The 15,830-nt window shown below is 40.1% G+C and overlaps 1 protein-coding gene across 1 annotated transcript in view; it reads right to left on the bottom strand.

Annotated features, from left to right (window-relative positions):
• SLC15A5 (solute carrier family 15 member 5) overlaps positions 1-15,830 on the bottom strand; it is an 88,153-nt gene that overhangs the window by 70,253 nt on the left and 2,070 nt on the right. The window contains exon 2 of the mRNA XM_075553076.1: positions 4,954-5,176. Within this exon, the coding sequence (XP_075409191.1) occupies positions 4,954-5,176 (223 nt within the window). The remainder of the gene's footprint in view (positions 1-4,953; positions 5,177-15,830) is intronic.

The raw sequence follows: 15,830 nt of genomic DNA, 5'->3' as shown, positions 1-15,830 counted from the left end.
TTGAGAGTACCTGAAATACTGGGTTAAAAATACATACTTGCAGCTATCTGATCCAGGAAGGGGCCCTAGAAAAAGTTTTTAACAAAATCCTTCAGTGATTCTTAAAACCAGGCAACACTACTCGAAAGAAGTACTCTCAACTTTAAATTTGTTAGCAGGTGATGCCCACTTGATTCCACCCCACAGCAACTCCGTAGTGATCACAGTAGAACCGGAATCCAAAGTGTTTTCAATGGCTCATCTTTTAGAAGTAGATCATGAGACATTTCTTCTAAAGTGATTCTAGGTGGCTTAAAGCTCCAATCTTTTGGTTAGTAGCCAAGGGATTAACCATTAATGCCACTCAAGAACTCCCAACTATTTGTTATTGTTGTTGTTAGGGGCCTTCAAATTTATTTCAATTCAGAACAAACCCATGTGACAAAGCATCATCGTTTCCTATGTACTCTAAATTGTACAGCAGCAAATTGCCAAAGTGTTCTTTTGTAGAACCATTAGGCAGGTTAGAACTGCCAACCCATAATTGGCAGCTAAGTAATTAGCATTTGCACCACCAATGGTCCAGTCCAGTTATTCAGACTGCTTAATACAGAAAACATCTGTGTGTCTGGGCCATTCGCAAACCACTGTAAAGTAGCTTCTCATGGTGGGGCCAATCATCTCTTTTTTTAAATGGAGTACTCAGCTAGTTATTTTGCTCCTATAGATAAAGAATCAATACTCTCAAATAATTCTCAGATGAATGTTAAAATGGCTTGAGAAAAATATTGCGGGATAATAAAGTTTTACCTGTAATGTTTCCTTAAGAAAAAAAAGAATGTTGAATTTCAGTAGTTATTGCTATTAGAAGCATTTCATTATAAGACATATCTCATAAAGAATCAATATGAATACCAGATAATCAAAATGTCTGGGATGGAATAAATCAATGTCCAGAACTTTTACAAGAACTTTACTGATACTCTATCTGGGTCTTCAATCGTGTCTAATTTACTCTAGTAACCGTTAGCAATATACTACAACATGCAGATGAAATGCAAATGATCAGAAACACCGACATAAGATTTGAAGTTAGTTTTGGTAGAGCTTGCAATTATGGTAATAAACAGACTTAATTATCTACCCTCTCTTTGCTTCCAGGAAAAGATCTGCACAGGTGTATTTACTTCACCAATCTCCAATGTGGTAACTCTTAATTGTACACCTCAGATTTTGGAAAGTGCTGAAAAAGCCAGGTTCCAATCTGGATAATGGCACAGGATGCTGGCAGACTATCCTGCCTCTTGATTTCAGGGAGTTTAGTTTTATGTTTTCAATGAAATGTGTAGTTGAGGAAGATCCAGAACCAGATGGTAATGTTGGCTGGAGTGGTTTTCTCACCGACGTTTGGCAGCTCCACGCAGAAGCAGTACTTTCAGTAAGTAAGACTTCAGTCTCTACTACTTAACATGATCGTGGGGAAGCTTTAGGTGGTAGGTGCAATGACATATCTCATTAAAGGTCTTGTGAACTATGAACATCTGACATCTGTGCGGAAAATAGGACACGACGCATCTTTAAGCTCTTAGAGATCCAAAAGGTGTGCTCTGTTTTTAAAGGTACTGTTGAAATTCATTATATTTGCCAAGCTTATAATTTGGAACACATTTAACATGGAGAAATTGAATGAGTGACTGCACTGCTGATTTTAAAGGTGGCATTTTCCTTTAAATGGGTTCTCTTTCTAGAATGTTGTCAGCAAAGCCCAGGCCCTGGAGAAAGACATCTTGCTTGGTAGAGTGGCAGCAACGTGCAGGAAGGCCCTCGAAGATATGGATCGGAACAGTGGCAGCAGCAATGGGCTCAAACTTAGGAAGACAGTGAGGATAGCATAAGACCAGGCAGTCTTCCCTCCTGTTGCTCATCGGGTTGCTATGGGTTGGAACCAACTCAATAGCTCCTAGGAACAGCAACAACTTGCTGGCATTTGAGCAATGGTTTGTCCGGATGCTTTATTTACCATAGGTTAATAATAGTCATCATGATGATCTAGAGTTGAACTTATTATGTAATCGTAGACTCGGCGTATGTGTTTTATAACACTTCTCCAAGGTTCTCCCAGTTTGTGTTGAGGAACCTGAGGCTCTGAGAGGTTGGGAACGTGCTGAAGATCTGTTGACACTAAGTGGCAGAGCCAGGATTCTGCAGCTGTCTGGTGGCCAGCAGGTGCTCTGTCCGTCTTATCACCAGCCCCTCCCTTGTACAGGAATATCAGCAGCAACAAGTCTTCGAAACTCAACATGAGGCTGTTCAAAAAAGCATTTCTGTAATTTAGTCTTTTCATTGAAATAAACAAAACAGCACACCCCCTCAGACTCAGCTCTCCAGAAGTTTGCTACTCCGAATAGTCTCTGTCATGTTGAAAGAAGGGCAAGCATCCTGATTCTCCGTCTACTTCCCTAGGTATTTAAACTTTAGCTTTTTAAGACGGCGCCTGATTCTTTTTCCAGAGATTTTAGTGAAATTGAGAAACAATAAACCCACAAATCAAAATGTGCTCATCTGAAATTTGACTTGGCTCTTCAATGCTGCAGAAATTCATTTTCACCTATTTCCCATTCTCCTTTCCAAAGTTCTGAAGCACGGATCCATTGGGAGCTCGTTGTATGTCCCAAAGGAAATATTTCATTCATATAATGTCTCCTTTGTAATCAACACTGTGAAATGTCACTTTGATTAAACACAACTCTGAATGACTAAGACCACAGTACAATAAATTCTCCAGAGCGATCTTTCAGAACAACTGATTGCTCTCCAGTCTTAATCCTCCAGAGTCTTATTTAATCAAAATGATGTTGCTAATTAAGGATTAAAACCTCAGAATAGAATAAAAAATGAAGGAGTTTTCGTTCTCCTTTGGGCAGGTCAAGGAGGCAGAACTACTATAAGACACTAAATAGTCCCTTCTACCTTTGATAAAACTGCATTATTCTCTGACATTTGGATTTAATCCAAAATAGGCCAGATTGCCTGATAATATTAATGTAATTGGGAAAAAGGCAGGGGAGAAGGGTTGGAGGGAGAGAGATAAAAAAGAAAGAAAAATGAAAGGAAGGAGGGGGACAGGGAGACAGAAAGAAAGGAAAACAGGAAGGAAGGAAGGGAGGAGTGGGAAGGAAGGAAGGGAGGAGTGGGAAGGAAGGGAGGAGTGGGAAGGAAGGAAGGGAGGAGTGGGAAGGAAGGAAGGGAGGAGTGTGAAGGAAGGGAGGAGTGGGAAGGAAGGAAGGGAGGAGTGGGAAGGAAGGAAGGGAGGAGTGGGACGGAAGGAAGAATGAAGAAGCTGCCCTGGAGAGCCACGTGTCTTCTTATTAGGTGCCATTGAGTTGGATCTCACCCACAGTGACCTTATTTATGCACAACAGTACGAAACACTGCCCGGTCCCATGGCATCCTTACAATTGTTCCTATGCCTGATCCCATTGTTGCAGCCACTGTGCCAATCCATCTCCTTGAGAATCTCTGCCCCTCTGCTTTGCCAAACACCATGTCCTGCTTCAGGGACTGATCTCTGGTGGCCACCTGTCTAAAGTATGTCTTGTCATCCTTGCCTATAAGGAGCACTTTGGCTGTCCTTCTTCTAGAGCAGATCCGTTTGTCCTTTTAGCAGACCATGGTACTTTAATGTTCTTCTCCAGCACCACAATTCAAATACATTCATTCTTCTTCAGTTTTCCTTATTCAGTGTCAAACTTTCATATGCATACGAGGCAACTGAAAATGTCCTGGCTTGGGACAGGCACATCTTTGCTTTTCAATACTCGAAAGAGCTCTCATGCAGTGGATTTATTCAATGTAATGCATCTTTTGATCTCTTGACTGCTGCTTCCATGAGCATTGATTGTAGATCCAAGCAACACAACATCCTTGACAACTGATAGCTACATATAGTTCCGATTTATTTTTGTATTTATTCTAAGTTTTAATTTAATGATTTAATATGATCTTTATTTATATTGTCTGATCACAATGTCTATGCATTATTTGATCTATTGTTAACATGGATTGAAAAGACTCCGAGTATTTTGGCAAAATGAGGGCAGTGCATTTTACAGAAAAGAAGCAACAAAAGATGTAATGTGTCTGAGATCTATTTAATGTTCACTGATGAATAACAAAAACCAATAAATTCTATGCTAAATGCTTAAATGCTTTCCTTTCAAAAATGACTGTCCATGCATTTTCCTTGAATTTACATTTAGTAATAACAACTATTTTCTTACAAAACATCCAGACTGTATAAGAGCACATGAAGAAAACGCCGGTTGGTTTCTATGAATACAAACTCCTAGAGGTGCTGGGGGGAAGGGAGATAAGACACAGAGCTACTGATTGATGCTTTAGCAAATTATAAAATATTTCTTTCATACTTCTCATCTTCTCTAGGAATTAGCCTACAAATGTACGATCTCTGCCAAATTGGTCTATTACAATACAGACATAATTAATAATCACTACCATCTACTAATTTCCATCTACTGATTATACTATTATCTCTAGTAAAGCTTAAGAGGTGGTTTTAGTATCATTTCTTACAGATGCATGCACTAAATTTTACAGAGAACACATGACTGGCTCAAGTTCAGGTGGCTTCCTTAAGTAGAAACTGATTACGTTCCTGAACTACACACTATCCAACTGGACAGGTCACTACACGCCGCTTTACTGAGAGGTTAACAGTGTCAGCGTGTCTCAGAAAGGGGCTAGTTGGCTGTATTGGTCTGTACCTGCCTCATATGCTCCCACAGTAACTGACTGGATCATTGTCAAAAGCATTGCCATATTGCCACTCACACAGCCCAATAACGACACTTGGGACCGCTCCGAGCAAAATGGGACTAGAAAGCAAACGATGAGCAATCTCCAAAGGAAAAGAATGTCAGAAACCTGTTTTTTCTCCTATGAGGTGTTACCTACCAGTTAAAAAATGACATTTGCTTCCTTGATCCATACTCCTGAAGGCTGTAAGCACCCAGTGGACACATGATAAATCTTATTCCACCTATGCCAACACAGATGATCAACAGGGCTATATGAAACAGTCTCTTCTGCTCCTTTTTTGTTATGTAGTTAATCACATGGTAAGAGCCCATATAGAAATCTTCTGAGGGAAAAGCGACCACAGATAACAAAACAGTACCTGTAGGCAGAGGAAAAGGGGAATAAATATGGCATAGAGTAATTGAATTACCATTCAATTCTAAAAGTAGCATCATTGTGTTACTGTTTTATCAAAATATTTATGTTAATTGCTGAAATTGGGTGATAGCTTGCTTTTGCTAAGTATGACTTCAATAAATGTTCAACTAATTTAGAATCCTAGCTTTTTTTACCCTCAAGCTTGAATTATCTTTTCTCTCAGAAAAAAAGCAATCATGTCTATTTTAACACAATTAAAACAATCCAGTAATGCATTAAGTAGAAAATTAAGATGTCAGTAATCTCACCACTAGAGAAAACCACCGTTCACGGGGTCATTTGTTTTTAATCAGTAGAGTGATAGAAAACTTGGTGGTCTCAGACATCTCAAAAGCCTGTTAAATCTCAGTTTTAAGAGGAATATTATTCTAGTTGGAGGAGAACATGACCTTTCTTTCTCTTTCTTGGCATCTTACAGTCTGCTGAGTTATTTGATGTGGCTTTTCAAGCTATAGTCTTTGTGGCACTCACCAAATGAATAGACACCAAAACTCTATTGCCACAGAGTTAATTCTGACTCATAGTGGCTGAATAGAGGTTTCCCAAAGCTGCAAATCTTTCTAGAGTTATATAGACTCATCTTTCTACAACTGTGCACCTGGTAGTGCCAGCACCACATTTACATAGTCAGTAAAAAAAAATAGTAGATATCTTTTGGATATTCTCTGCTTTCAGCCAAGATCCACCTGACATCAGCAATGATATACCCTGTACAGGGACGGTGAATTATTTAAAATGGCTCTTCTAGCCAAAGCCTCTAATTCGCAACAAACAACCTTTCACTGTATGGGTCTGATAAAAAGCTGGAGAAAAATGCTGAGAGTATCCCCCTGGAAGTAATTGTAAACAGGATTCTCTTGAATGCATCCTGTTGTATATAAGTTGAGCTCCCTGAGAAGTAGGAGAAAGGTTTTTGTTTGTTTGTTTGTTTTTATAATTACCAGTACGAGCTAGGAATGGTGCACATCTTTTGGACCCGAGGACCCGAGATCCCTGCATAATGAATCTCTTGGATCCTAAACCAGCTTTAATATCCAAAGAGCAGCAGCAGAGTCAGGAGCCTGAGCAGGGAACAAATGATGGACTTCCCAGCCCAGGGATCAAGTAAAGGAGGTTGCTTTGGTGCAGGAGGCTGACTTGTGGAGTGGGTTGCCACTGGTCACTTAATTCAGGGATCTGAACCTTTAGAAACTCCTGTCAATGTACTGCTGCAACTATTGTTGGATGATCCTTAGCAAAATTTTACTTGCATGTGGTATCAATGGTATTTTTATATAATTTGCACATTCTGTTGGGTCACCTTTCTTCCAGTCAGTTGGCCATGTAGCTGCCTTTCAAATTTCCTGGCATATATGAGTGAGTGTGTCATCAACTTGTTGAAACATTTCAATTGGTATTCCATCAATTCCTGGAGTCTTGTTTTGGCCTAATACTTTGAGTACAGCTGAACTTCTTCCTTTACTACAATTGGTTCTTACTGATATGCTACTTCCTGCAGTGTTTGCCTCAACTAGTTCTTTTCAGTATAGTGAATCTGGGTATTTTTCCCCATCTTCTTTGCATGGTTCCGGCATCTTTTAATGTTTTGTCCATAGTTCAATAATTTTTCAATAATCGGCGTTCGCATTTTTTCTTCATTTCTCTTAGGTTAAGATATGCTGAGTGTGCTGTAACTTTTGGTTTCTTACCTCTAGGACTAACTTGTTTGTCAGGTTTTTGTACTATGGTAGCTTGTGTTTGGCCGGAAGCTATGGCACTGGTGTTTGAAATACCAGTTGGGTCACCCAAAGGGAACCGGTTTTTGGAGAGCTTTCAGAAGGAAGAACAAACTACAAGGAAGGATTCACTGCCCACTTCAGAGGCATTAATCACTGAAAACCATGTGGATGGCAGCTGAATATTGTCAGGGATAGTGACAGAAGATGAGCCCACTGAGGCCAAAGACACTCAAACCGAGAAAAGGTTGCCTTTCAAAACAGAGTTGGCCATAATGATGTGGTTGGAGAAAAACCTTTGAGACCTCATGTAGCATGCCTCTAAATGAGGTGAAAGAGCAGCAAACATCAATTAATAACTGGAAATTTCAATGTACAGAATATGAATCTAGGAAAATATCAAAATGAAATAGAATGCTTGAAGATAGGTATTCTAGGTGTCAGTGAACTGAAATGGACTGGTGCTGGCCACTTTGAATCAGAAAATCATGTTTTACTATGACAAGAATGATAGATTCAAGATAAACAGTATCACATTCATAGTCTAAAATAGTGGTTCTCAACCTTCCTAATGCTGCCACCCTTTAATACATCTTGTGGTTAACCCACAACCATAAAATTATTTTCATTGCTACTTCATAACTTTAATTTTGCTACTGTTATGAATCAGGTGACTCCTGTGAAAGGGTGCTCGACCCCCAAAGGGTTTGTGACCCACAGGTTGAGAACCACTGGTCTAAAAGGATATTTCAAGATATATCTTCAAGTACAATACTGTTTTTAATAGGATAGTATATGAACATACAAGAAAATCCAGTCAATAAACTATTATTAAAATTTATATATCAACCACTAAAAGTAATGATAAAGAAAATGGAAGAATCCTACTAATTTGTTCAGTTTGCAATTGATCAAACATGCACTCAAGATACATTTACTGTTATTGATATTAGAATGTAAAAGTTGAAAACATAGAGGAAGGGGCAGGTATGGGAAAATATGAACTTGGTAATAGAAATGAAGCTGAAGATAGCATGATAGAATTTTGCAAGACCAATGACTTCTTTATTACAAATGCCTTTTTTTCAACAAAACTAATGTTGACTATACATGCAGACTCAACAGATGGAATACACAGAAATCAAATGACTACATCTTTGGGAAGAGATGCTGAAGAAGCTCAATATCAGCAGCTAAAACCAAGTCTGGGGCCCAATGTGGAACAAACCATAAATTGCTCATATATAAGTTCAAGTTAAAGCTGAAGATAATTAACACAAGTCCATGAGAACCAAAATATAACCTTGAGTCTATCCCACTTGGAGAACATTTCAAGAACAGATTGATGTGTTGAATGCTAATTACAGACGGCATGATGGGAGAACATCAAGAACATCAAGAAAGAAAAATGTCATTAGAAAAACATAAAAGGAAAAAAGATCAAAGTGGATGTCAGAAGAGACTGAAACTTGCGTTAATTGTAGAGTAACTAAAGCAAATGGAAGAAAGGATGATGTCAAAGAACTAAACAGAGTCGTTCAAAGGGCAGCTCAAGAAGACAAAGTAAAATGACTAGATAGGACTACACCAATTGGAGGTGTCTGTGGTCCACCAAAGGGGTTGGATAGTATTCCATTAATGTAAATAAGATATACTGCACAGTTTGGAGTGAGGCTATGGAAATAAGGTATATAGGGCCCAACAAGGGGTTCAATCAGTTTTGACATACCACTAGGTTAAATCAACTCACCTCAGAAATAGGCAAAAGGGAACTCACTACCAGGAATGAAACATGTCTTTTAGACCAGAGATCCAGGCACTGAATCTATTGGATCAAGGAGACAGAGCTGTGACACCACAGATGACAAGAGACAACAGCAGCAAAGAAAGAGAAACATTGCAAAGAAATGCCAGCCACAAAACTAGAAGACTGATAAGATGGAGAATAGACTGTAAAATAATGCAACCACTATGGAAAATAGTCTGGCACTTGCTTAAAATGGGAACTAGAAGTTCCAGATAACCCCGCTATCTTTCTGCTTGGTATTTACCCTAGAGAATACAACAACACAAATAGGAGATTGCATAGTCATGCTCATTGAAGCCTTATAAGCAATAGCAACAAGATGCTCACAAAAGAGAAAGGTGACACTTTTGAAGAGTTCTGACAAGATAGTGACTGTGTAACACACTCCGGAGGTACTCTGCGGAAATCAGTGCAGAAGAGCCACTGAGAGGGACACTCCACTCTTCCAGGTCACAGGAGGAGCATCATAAAGATAAGTACTCACATACAATAGGTTTTGAAAAGCTGTGAGATTTTGGCTTACCATTGAGGAAACCAGCTGGCACCAGGCTACTTTGACTGGCCTAAGGGCTTTACTTCAACACAGCTGCCACCTCCTTGGGGCAGGGATTATGCCCCTCCAGCCCCATAGTCAGGCAGAGGGAGCTCATCTATTTCTTTATTTTTTTTCCTGTCATCTTTTTCCTGCCTCTGTCATGGTTGGCTCAATTTTTTCTCCCTCCCCCCCTCTTTCCTCTACCCTTTCTTTCCTTTCATATGCCACTGCTGGCCTCCAGGGCACTCCCCTCTGCCTAGGGCAACCATGCCCACCCTCTACCCAGCTGGGAGAACTCAAGCCACATTTTAGCAGCTTGGGTAACTCCTGATGATCTCCAGCGGCTCTACACACACCTGAAGGAACTCCCACAGCCCTCCTAGCACACAGGGGAACTCCTGTTGCCCTCTTTGTGGCTGGGGGAACTCCTGCCCACCGTCAGTGGGCATACACGCTTCTGGGGGAACTACCGTTGTCTTATGAGTGGCTGGAGGAACTCCCACCCACCTTCTGCCCTACACACACCTGCAGGAACTCCTGACACCCTCCTAGAACCTGGGGGATCTTCTGCAGACCTCTGAGCAGCTGGCGGAGCTCCGCCAGACTTCTGCCAACCCCAATGTGACTAGCAGAACACCCGCTTCCCTCCAAGCAGCTCAAGGAACTACCACCTACCATCAAAAGCCCTCTAAGCAGCTTGGGGAACTTCTGCCCACCCTGCCTGGTACTCCATTCAGCTCGGGAATTTCTGCCGACCTTCCATGGTGCCCCACATGACTGGGGGAGCTCCTGCTGCCTTCCTAGTGGCTTGGGGAGCATCTGCCTCCCTTCTGTGGCAATATATGTGGCTGGTGGAATACCTGCTGCTCTCTTGATGACTGGGGAAACTATAATTTGCTCACCAAGGCCCTATAAGTGGCTGAGGGAACTCTCAACTGCCCTTACTTTTGTTCTGCCCAGCTTGGGAAACCCCAATCTGCCCTCTGAGGCCCTACACGTTGCTAAGGAAACTTCATCCCACCCTTTTCAGTGCTTCACGTGACCTAAGGCAGGTCCACCAGCCCTCACCAGTGTTCCATGCTGCTACAGGCACCCTCACCTGCCCTCTGCTGTATTCCCATAGAAGTGGGCAGCCCCACATGCCCTCCAAGGCTCTACAAGCCACCCTGGGCCACACCACCACAGCTTGCCATTAGTCATCCAGCATAGTGCCATCCTCACTGGCCTGCAACCACTCAACCAGCATCCCCTGAGAGGGCCATCCAACTTGCCCTCCAAATAACAGAATTCTGGTTGGTGAGGGAGAGTGAAAACACAGTGGGGTAAATCAGAAGGCCAATCCCATAGCAGAGTTAGCTGCAAGCAGTTCTTAGAAGCATTCCTATGAGCCTCCCAAAGAAAGAGCCAAGTGTTCTTCAACTCCCTGGAAAAGACGCCAAGCTCTTCTAAAATGTCACATAGACAGAAACCAGATCCAACAACCTCAGTGAGAAAAAAAGGAGAACCCCCCAAAAAAAAATACTGGAAGAAGTCCTGAACCTAATGACGTGCATATAAGAATCAGATGTTAATCTACTGTAGAAAGAAATCTTCAGAATGCTGCTTGAAGTCATACAGGATATGAGGGATGCAATAAAGAAAAAGGATGAAGTGATAGAGGAGATAAAGGACACATACCAAAGGGAAATACAAGAGTTAAGGGACAAGCACCAAAGGGAAATGCAAGCAATAGGGATGAGATAATAAAGGCAAAAAATGAATTAACAGACATCACTAGCAGATTAGAAGAAGTGGAAAACCAAAACTGTGACCTCAAGGACAACCAGGCAGACGTCAACAAATGGGAAAGACAGTCAAACAAGTTATCAAAGAAGCTGAGGAAAACCTAAGAACAATGTCTAAAGTCACAAAGAGGAACAACATCTGAATAGTTGGATTTCCAGAACAAGACACAACCAAGAAGTCAACTACAAAATTAGTGAGGGAATTCCTGGAAGAAAACTTCCCCAGCTTAATGAATGAGAACCAGGCAACCATTCAGGTAGCAGAGATGACATGAGCAGAGACTGAATACCAGGAAGAAGTCGTCAAGGAACATAATAGTTACTATATAACTGTGAGGAAAAGAAGAAAATCATAAGAGCAAGCAGGGATAAAAAGGTAGTCACCTATAAATATTCTCAGATAAGAATATGCTCATACCTATCAGCAGACACCATGAACAAATGGAGAGGGTGGAGTAACGTCTTAAAATGATTGAAAGAGAACAGTGCCAAGCCCCTAATCCTCTACCCTGCCAAACTGTCTATCAAGATAGATGGAGAATTATGAGTCGTCCCAGACACGTACAATTTCATAGAAAAGGTTAAGAGAATCCCAGCTCTACAAAAAGTTCTCACCCACCCATTCTGGTGAGAAGAACATTCATTGAGCACAAATAGGAGACCATCACATACAGCAACTCCACCTAGAGGTCAACACATTGAAAACAGCCTCCAAGACAACACAAAATCAACATTGAAAAGATGGCAAGAATGAATTGCACCCCCCACCCCAAACCGAAATGATAAGAAGGGTGGTAGGTAAACACCAACACAAAGGTATGAGATGGCATCACAGAGTCCACAAAAGAATGTAATAACCTTGAACATCAATGGACTGAACTCACACATTAGAGGACAGAGAGACTAATAGTCTGGCTTAGAAAACATAACCTATCAATTTGTTGTCTACAAGAGATATGTCTCAAGCTCATAGACAAAAATAGGCTGAGAATTAAAGGCTGGTGAAAAATATACCAAAAAATGGCAATTCATAGAAAGCAGGGATTGCAATCCTGATCTCGGACAAAACTGATCTCAAGGTGCAAGCCATAACAAGAGATAAAGAGGGGGCACTATATAATACTTAAGGGAACCGTAGACTAAGAAGAAGTGAGCATAATAAATATATGTGTGCTCAATGAGAGACCTGCGAAATTTGTCAATCAAATGCGCCAAAAAAAAGAAGAAATTATAGACTCAATAATCATAGTAGATGACTTTAATACACCACTCTCTGAGAAAGATATATCATAAGGAGAGAAGTTTAACAACGATGCTAGAGAATTAAATTCTACAATTAGGCAATTTGACCTAATAGATATTTTTAGAGTTCCTTACCCAAATACAAAAAAATTCACTTTCTTTTCAATTGCACATGGCACATACGTGAAGATAGACCACATACTGGGGCACAAGGCAAGCCTGAGTAAATTCAAACACATAGAGATCACTCAAGCTTACCTTTCGACCCACAGTGCAATAAGGCTGGAAATAAAAGCACAGTTAAGAAAACAAGGGAAAATTATTGGAGGATGAATAACTAACACCCTACTGCAAAGTGAATGACTACTGGTCCAGAACAGAGATGAAATTAGGAAGTTTTTACAAATCAATGAGAAAGAATACAATGTACCAAAACCTTTGGGACCCAGCAAAAGCAGTTATCAGAGTAAGCGTGATAGTGGTAAAAGTACAGATGAAAAAGGAAGAGACTTATGATTGACACTTTGTAAAAAATCTTCCAGCATCTAGAGCAGTGTCAACACAATAATCCTACCAATAGCAAGAGAAAAGAAATAATAAAATTCAAGGGAAAGATAAGAGTGTGAAAACAAGGGAAAAAAGCACAAAAGTCAATGCATCTAAAGCTGTTTTTTTTTTAAAGGATTAAACGGATAAACCATTAACAAACCAACCAATGTAGGAAGGAACAAACATCAACAGCCAGGATGAGGAATGGAATGGGAAATTACAATGGACCATAATGAAATTAAGAGGTTAATTACATTCTATTATGAAGGCCGTACTCCAAGGAATTTAACAACTTGAAAGACAGGACCAGAAACGTGGAAAAAGAATCCCTCCCTAGATTATCCCAGATGGACATCAAGTACCTCAAAAGAGCCATAACAATAGAAGAAATAGATAAGGTTATCAATGGACTACTAAGTAAAAAAATCTCCTGGGTTAGTATAGCTTCACAGGAGAATTTTACCAAGTATTCATGGATGAACTGACCCCAATCGTACACAAACTCTTCCAGAGCACAGAATGGGAGGGAAAATTCCAAAATTCTTTCCATGAAGCTATTAAAACACTGATACCTAAAGCGGGCACAGATCCCAGAAGAACTGAGAACAACAGACAGATGCAAAAATCCTTAACAAAATAATGACCAATAGAATACAAAGGTATGTAAAACGAATAATTCATCATGACCAAGTAAGATTTATTCCAGGCATGTAGGGATGGTTTAATATCTGAAAGTCTATCAACATTATTCACCACATTGGCAAGAAAAAGAATAAGAACCACATGATAATATTGATAGACACTTAAAAAGCATTTGACAACATCCAACACCCATTCCTGTTTAAGATATTCAAGAAGATAAGAATGGAAGGAAAATTCCTCAATATAACACAAGCGCTATATGAAAAACCAACAGCCAGCGTGGTAGTCAATGGATAAAACACAAACACAATCCCACTGAAAAGGGGGACCAGACAAGAATACTCCTTGTCCCCACTCTTATTTTATATCATACTGGAAGTCCTAGCTAACAACATAAGGCAAAGAAAAGATATCAAAGATATTTGCCTGGGGAAGGGAGAGGTGAAACTATCATTATTCACAGATGATATGATTTTATATATGGTAAATCCCAAAAGCTCCACAAGGGGAGTGCTGGAAGCAATAGAGGATTAGGGCAGAGTGGCAGGATACAAAATCAATAGGCAGAAGTCTACCGGACTGCTATACACATTGGACAAAACCACAGAAGAGGGGATCAAAAGGTAGTACCCTTCACAATAGCCAAGCACAAACTGAATATCTAGTGATATACAAAATCGGAAAAAAAAACCCAAAAGATTTTTACATGGAGAAGTACAGAACACTATTACAAGAAACCAAGAATGACCTCAACAAATGGAAGATTACACCATGTTCATGGACCAGAAGACTCAATATAGTAAAGATGTCAATCTTCCCCAAGGCACTATATAAATTCAACGTTATCCTAATACAAATACCAACATCTCTTTTCAAAGAATTGGAAAAACTGACTATGAACTTCATATGGGGAAGCAAGACGCTCAGGATTAGCAAAGAGCTCCTCAAAAAGAAGGACAAATTAGGAGGGCTTGCTTTACCTGACTTTAACACAGTATTAAAACAGCATGGTATTGGTATAATGGCAGATACTCAGACCAACGGGGGGAAAACACCTCAGAAAATGTAGAAATAAAAACATCAGCATACAGACAACTGATCTTCAATAAGGGCTCCAAAAATATCAAATGGGAATTGGAGGCCCTTTTAAAAAATGGTGCTGGAAAAAATGGATATCCACCTGCAGAAAAATGAAGCAAGATCACCTGCAGAAAAATGAAGCAATATCCTCACCTCACTCCCTGCACAAGAATAAAGTCAAGGTGGATCACAGACCTCAAAGTAAAACTCCAAACTATTAGGACCATCAACAAAGGAATTAGGACAAACCTAAGAACTCTGGTGCAGGGAATACACCAGAGGAACTAGGGAAGGACACAAACACAGAGGAGGCACAAATTGACAAGTGAAGGTAACACACCTGGTCAAATTGAAAGACTTCACCAGGAGAGTAACAAGAGAGCCCACAGATAGGAAGGCACATGCTTTACCTCTTTTAGGAAAAATGTTGTAATTTTATTAATAATTCAAACCTTATTTCTGTTAGAGTAGAAATATAAATTTGATGTTGTTAAAAATATAACTTCATGATAAACCAACAAAAAATATCCTCGCTGTCATCAAGCTGATACTGACTCATGGTGACCTTAAAGGACAGGGTAGAACCGATCCTGTAACTCTTTACAGGAGCTGAAAGTCTCGCCTATCTCCCATGGAGTGGCTGGTGGTTTAGAACTCCTGACCTTGAGTTTAGCAGCCCAACTCATAACTCACCACACCACCTGGACTCCTAAAATATTTCCTTTTTGATATGGTGTTCTTTGTGCACTCACAATCAGCATACATGCATTTACGGACTCTGTATCCAGGACCATGATGTGTCATAGTACCTGCTACTTGATGGAGGCCCATTGTTCTGTTCTCCAATGAGTACCCCAGAGAAGGCTGATGTGCAGGTGGACAGTTATGTGTATCATAGTGGGATAAAGGAAATCATATATGTCTGACGAAAACATAGTTGAGTAAAGTAATAAACGCTGTAGGAGGCTTGACAGAACACATTTCCAAGTCTTGGCTTTGGCCTGGGAAGATGAAGGACGGCAACTGCTTCAGATACAAAAACTAACTTGTATAAGATTAGAAAGGTCGGGAATCAGCTAAGGTGTTCACCATTGTTTGGATTGTGTATAGAGAGGGGAGAATTTGTTATCTATTTTAAAGGACCGTGTATACTAAATAAGTATGAATTTTAACTTTTAGAGAATAGGGATAAAATGTAAAACAAAAATTTTGGTTGTAATTTAGGAAATCAGTGTTATTGG

The sequence above is a fragment of the Tenrec ecaudatus genome, chromosome 6 (genome assembly GCF_050624435.1).
Source record: "Tenrec ecaudatus isolate mTenEca1 chromosome 6, mTenEca1.hap1, whole genome shotgun sequence".
NCBI classification, from domain to species: domain Eukaryota; kingdom Metazoa; phylum Chordata; class Mammalia; order Afrosoricida; family Tenrecidae; genus Tenrec; species Tenrec ecaudatus.
Note: the sequence above shows the minus strand (reverse complement) of the source record. Positions and strands in the feature narration are given on the sequence as shown.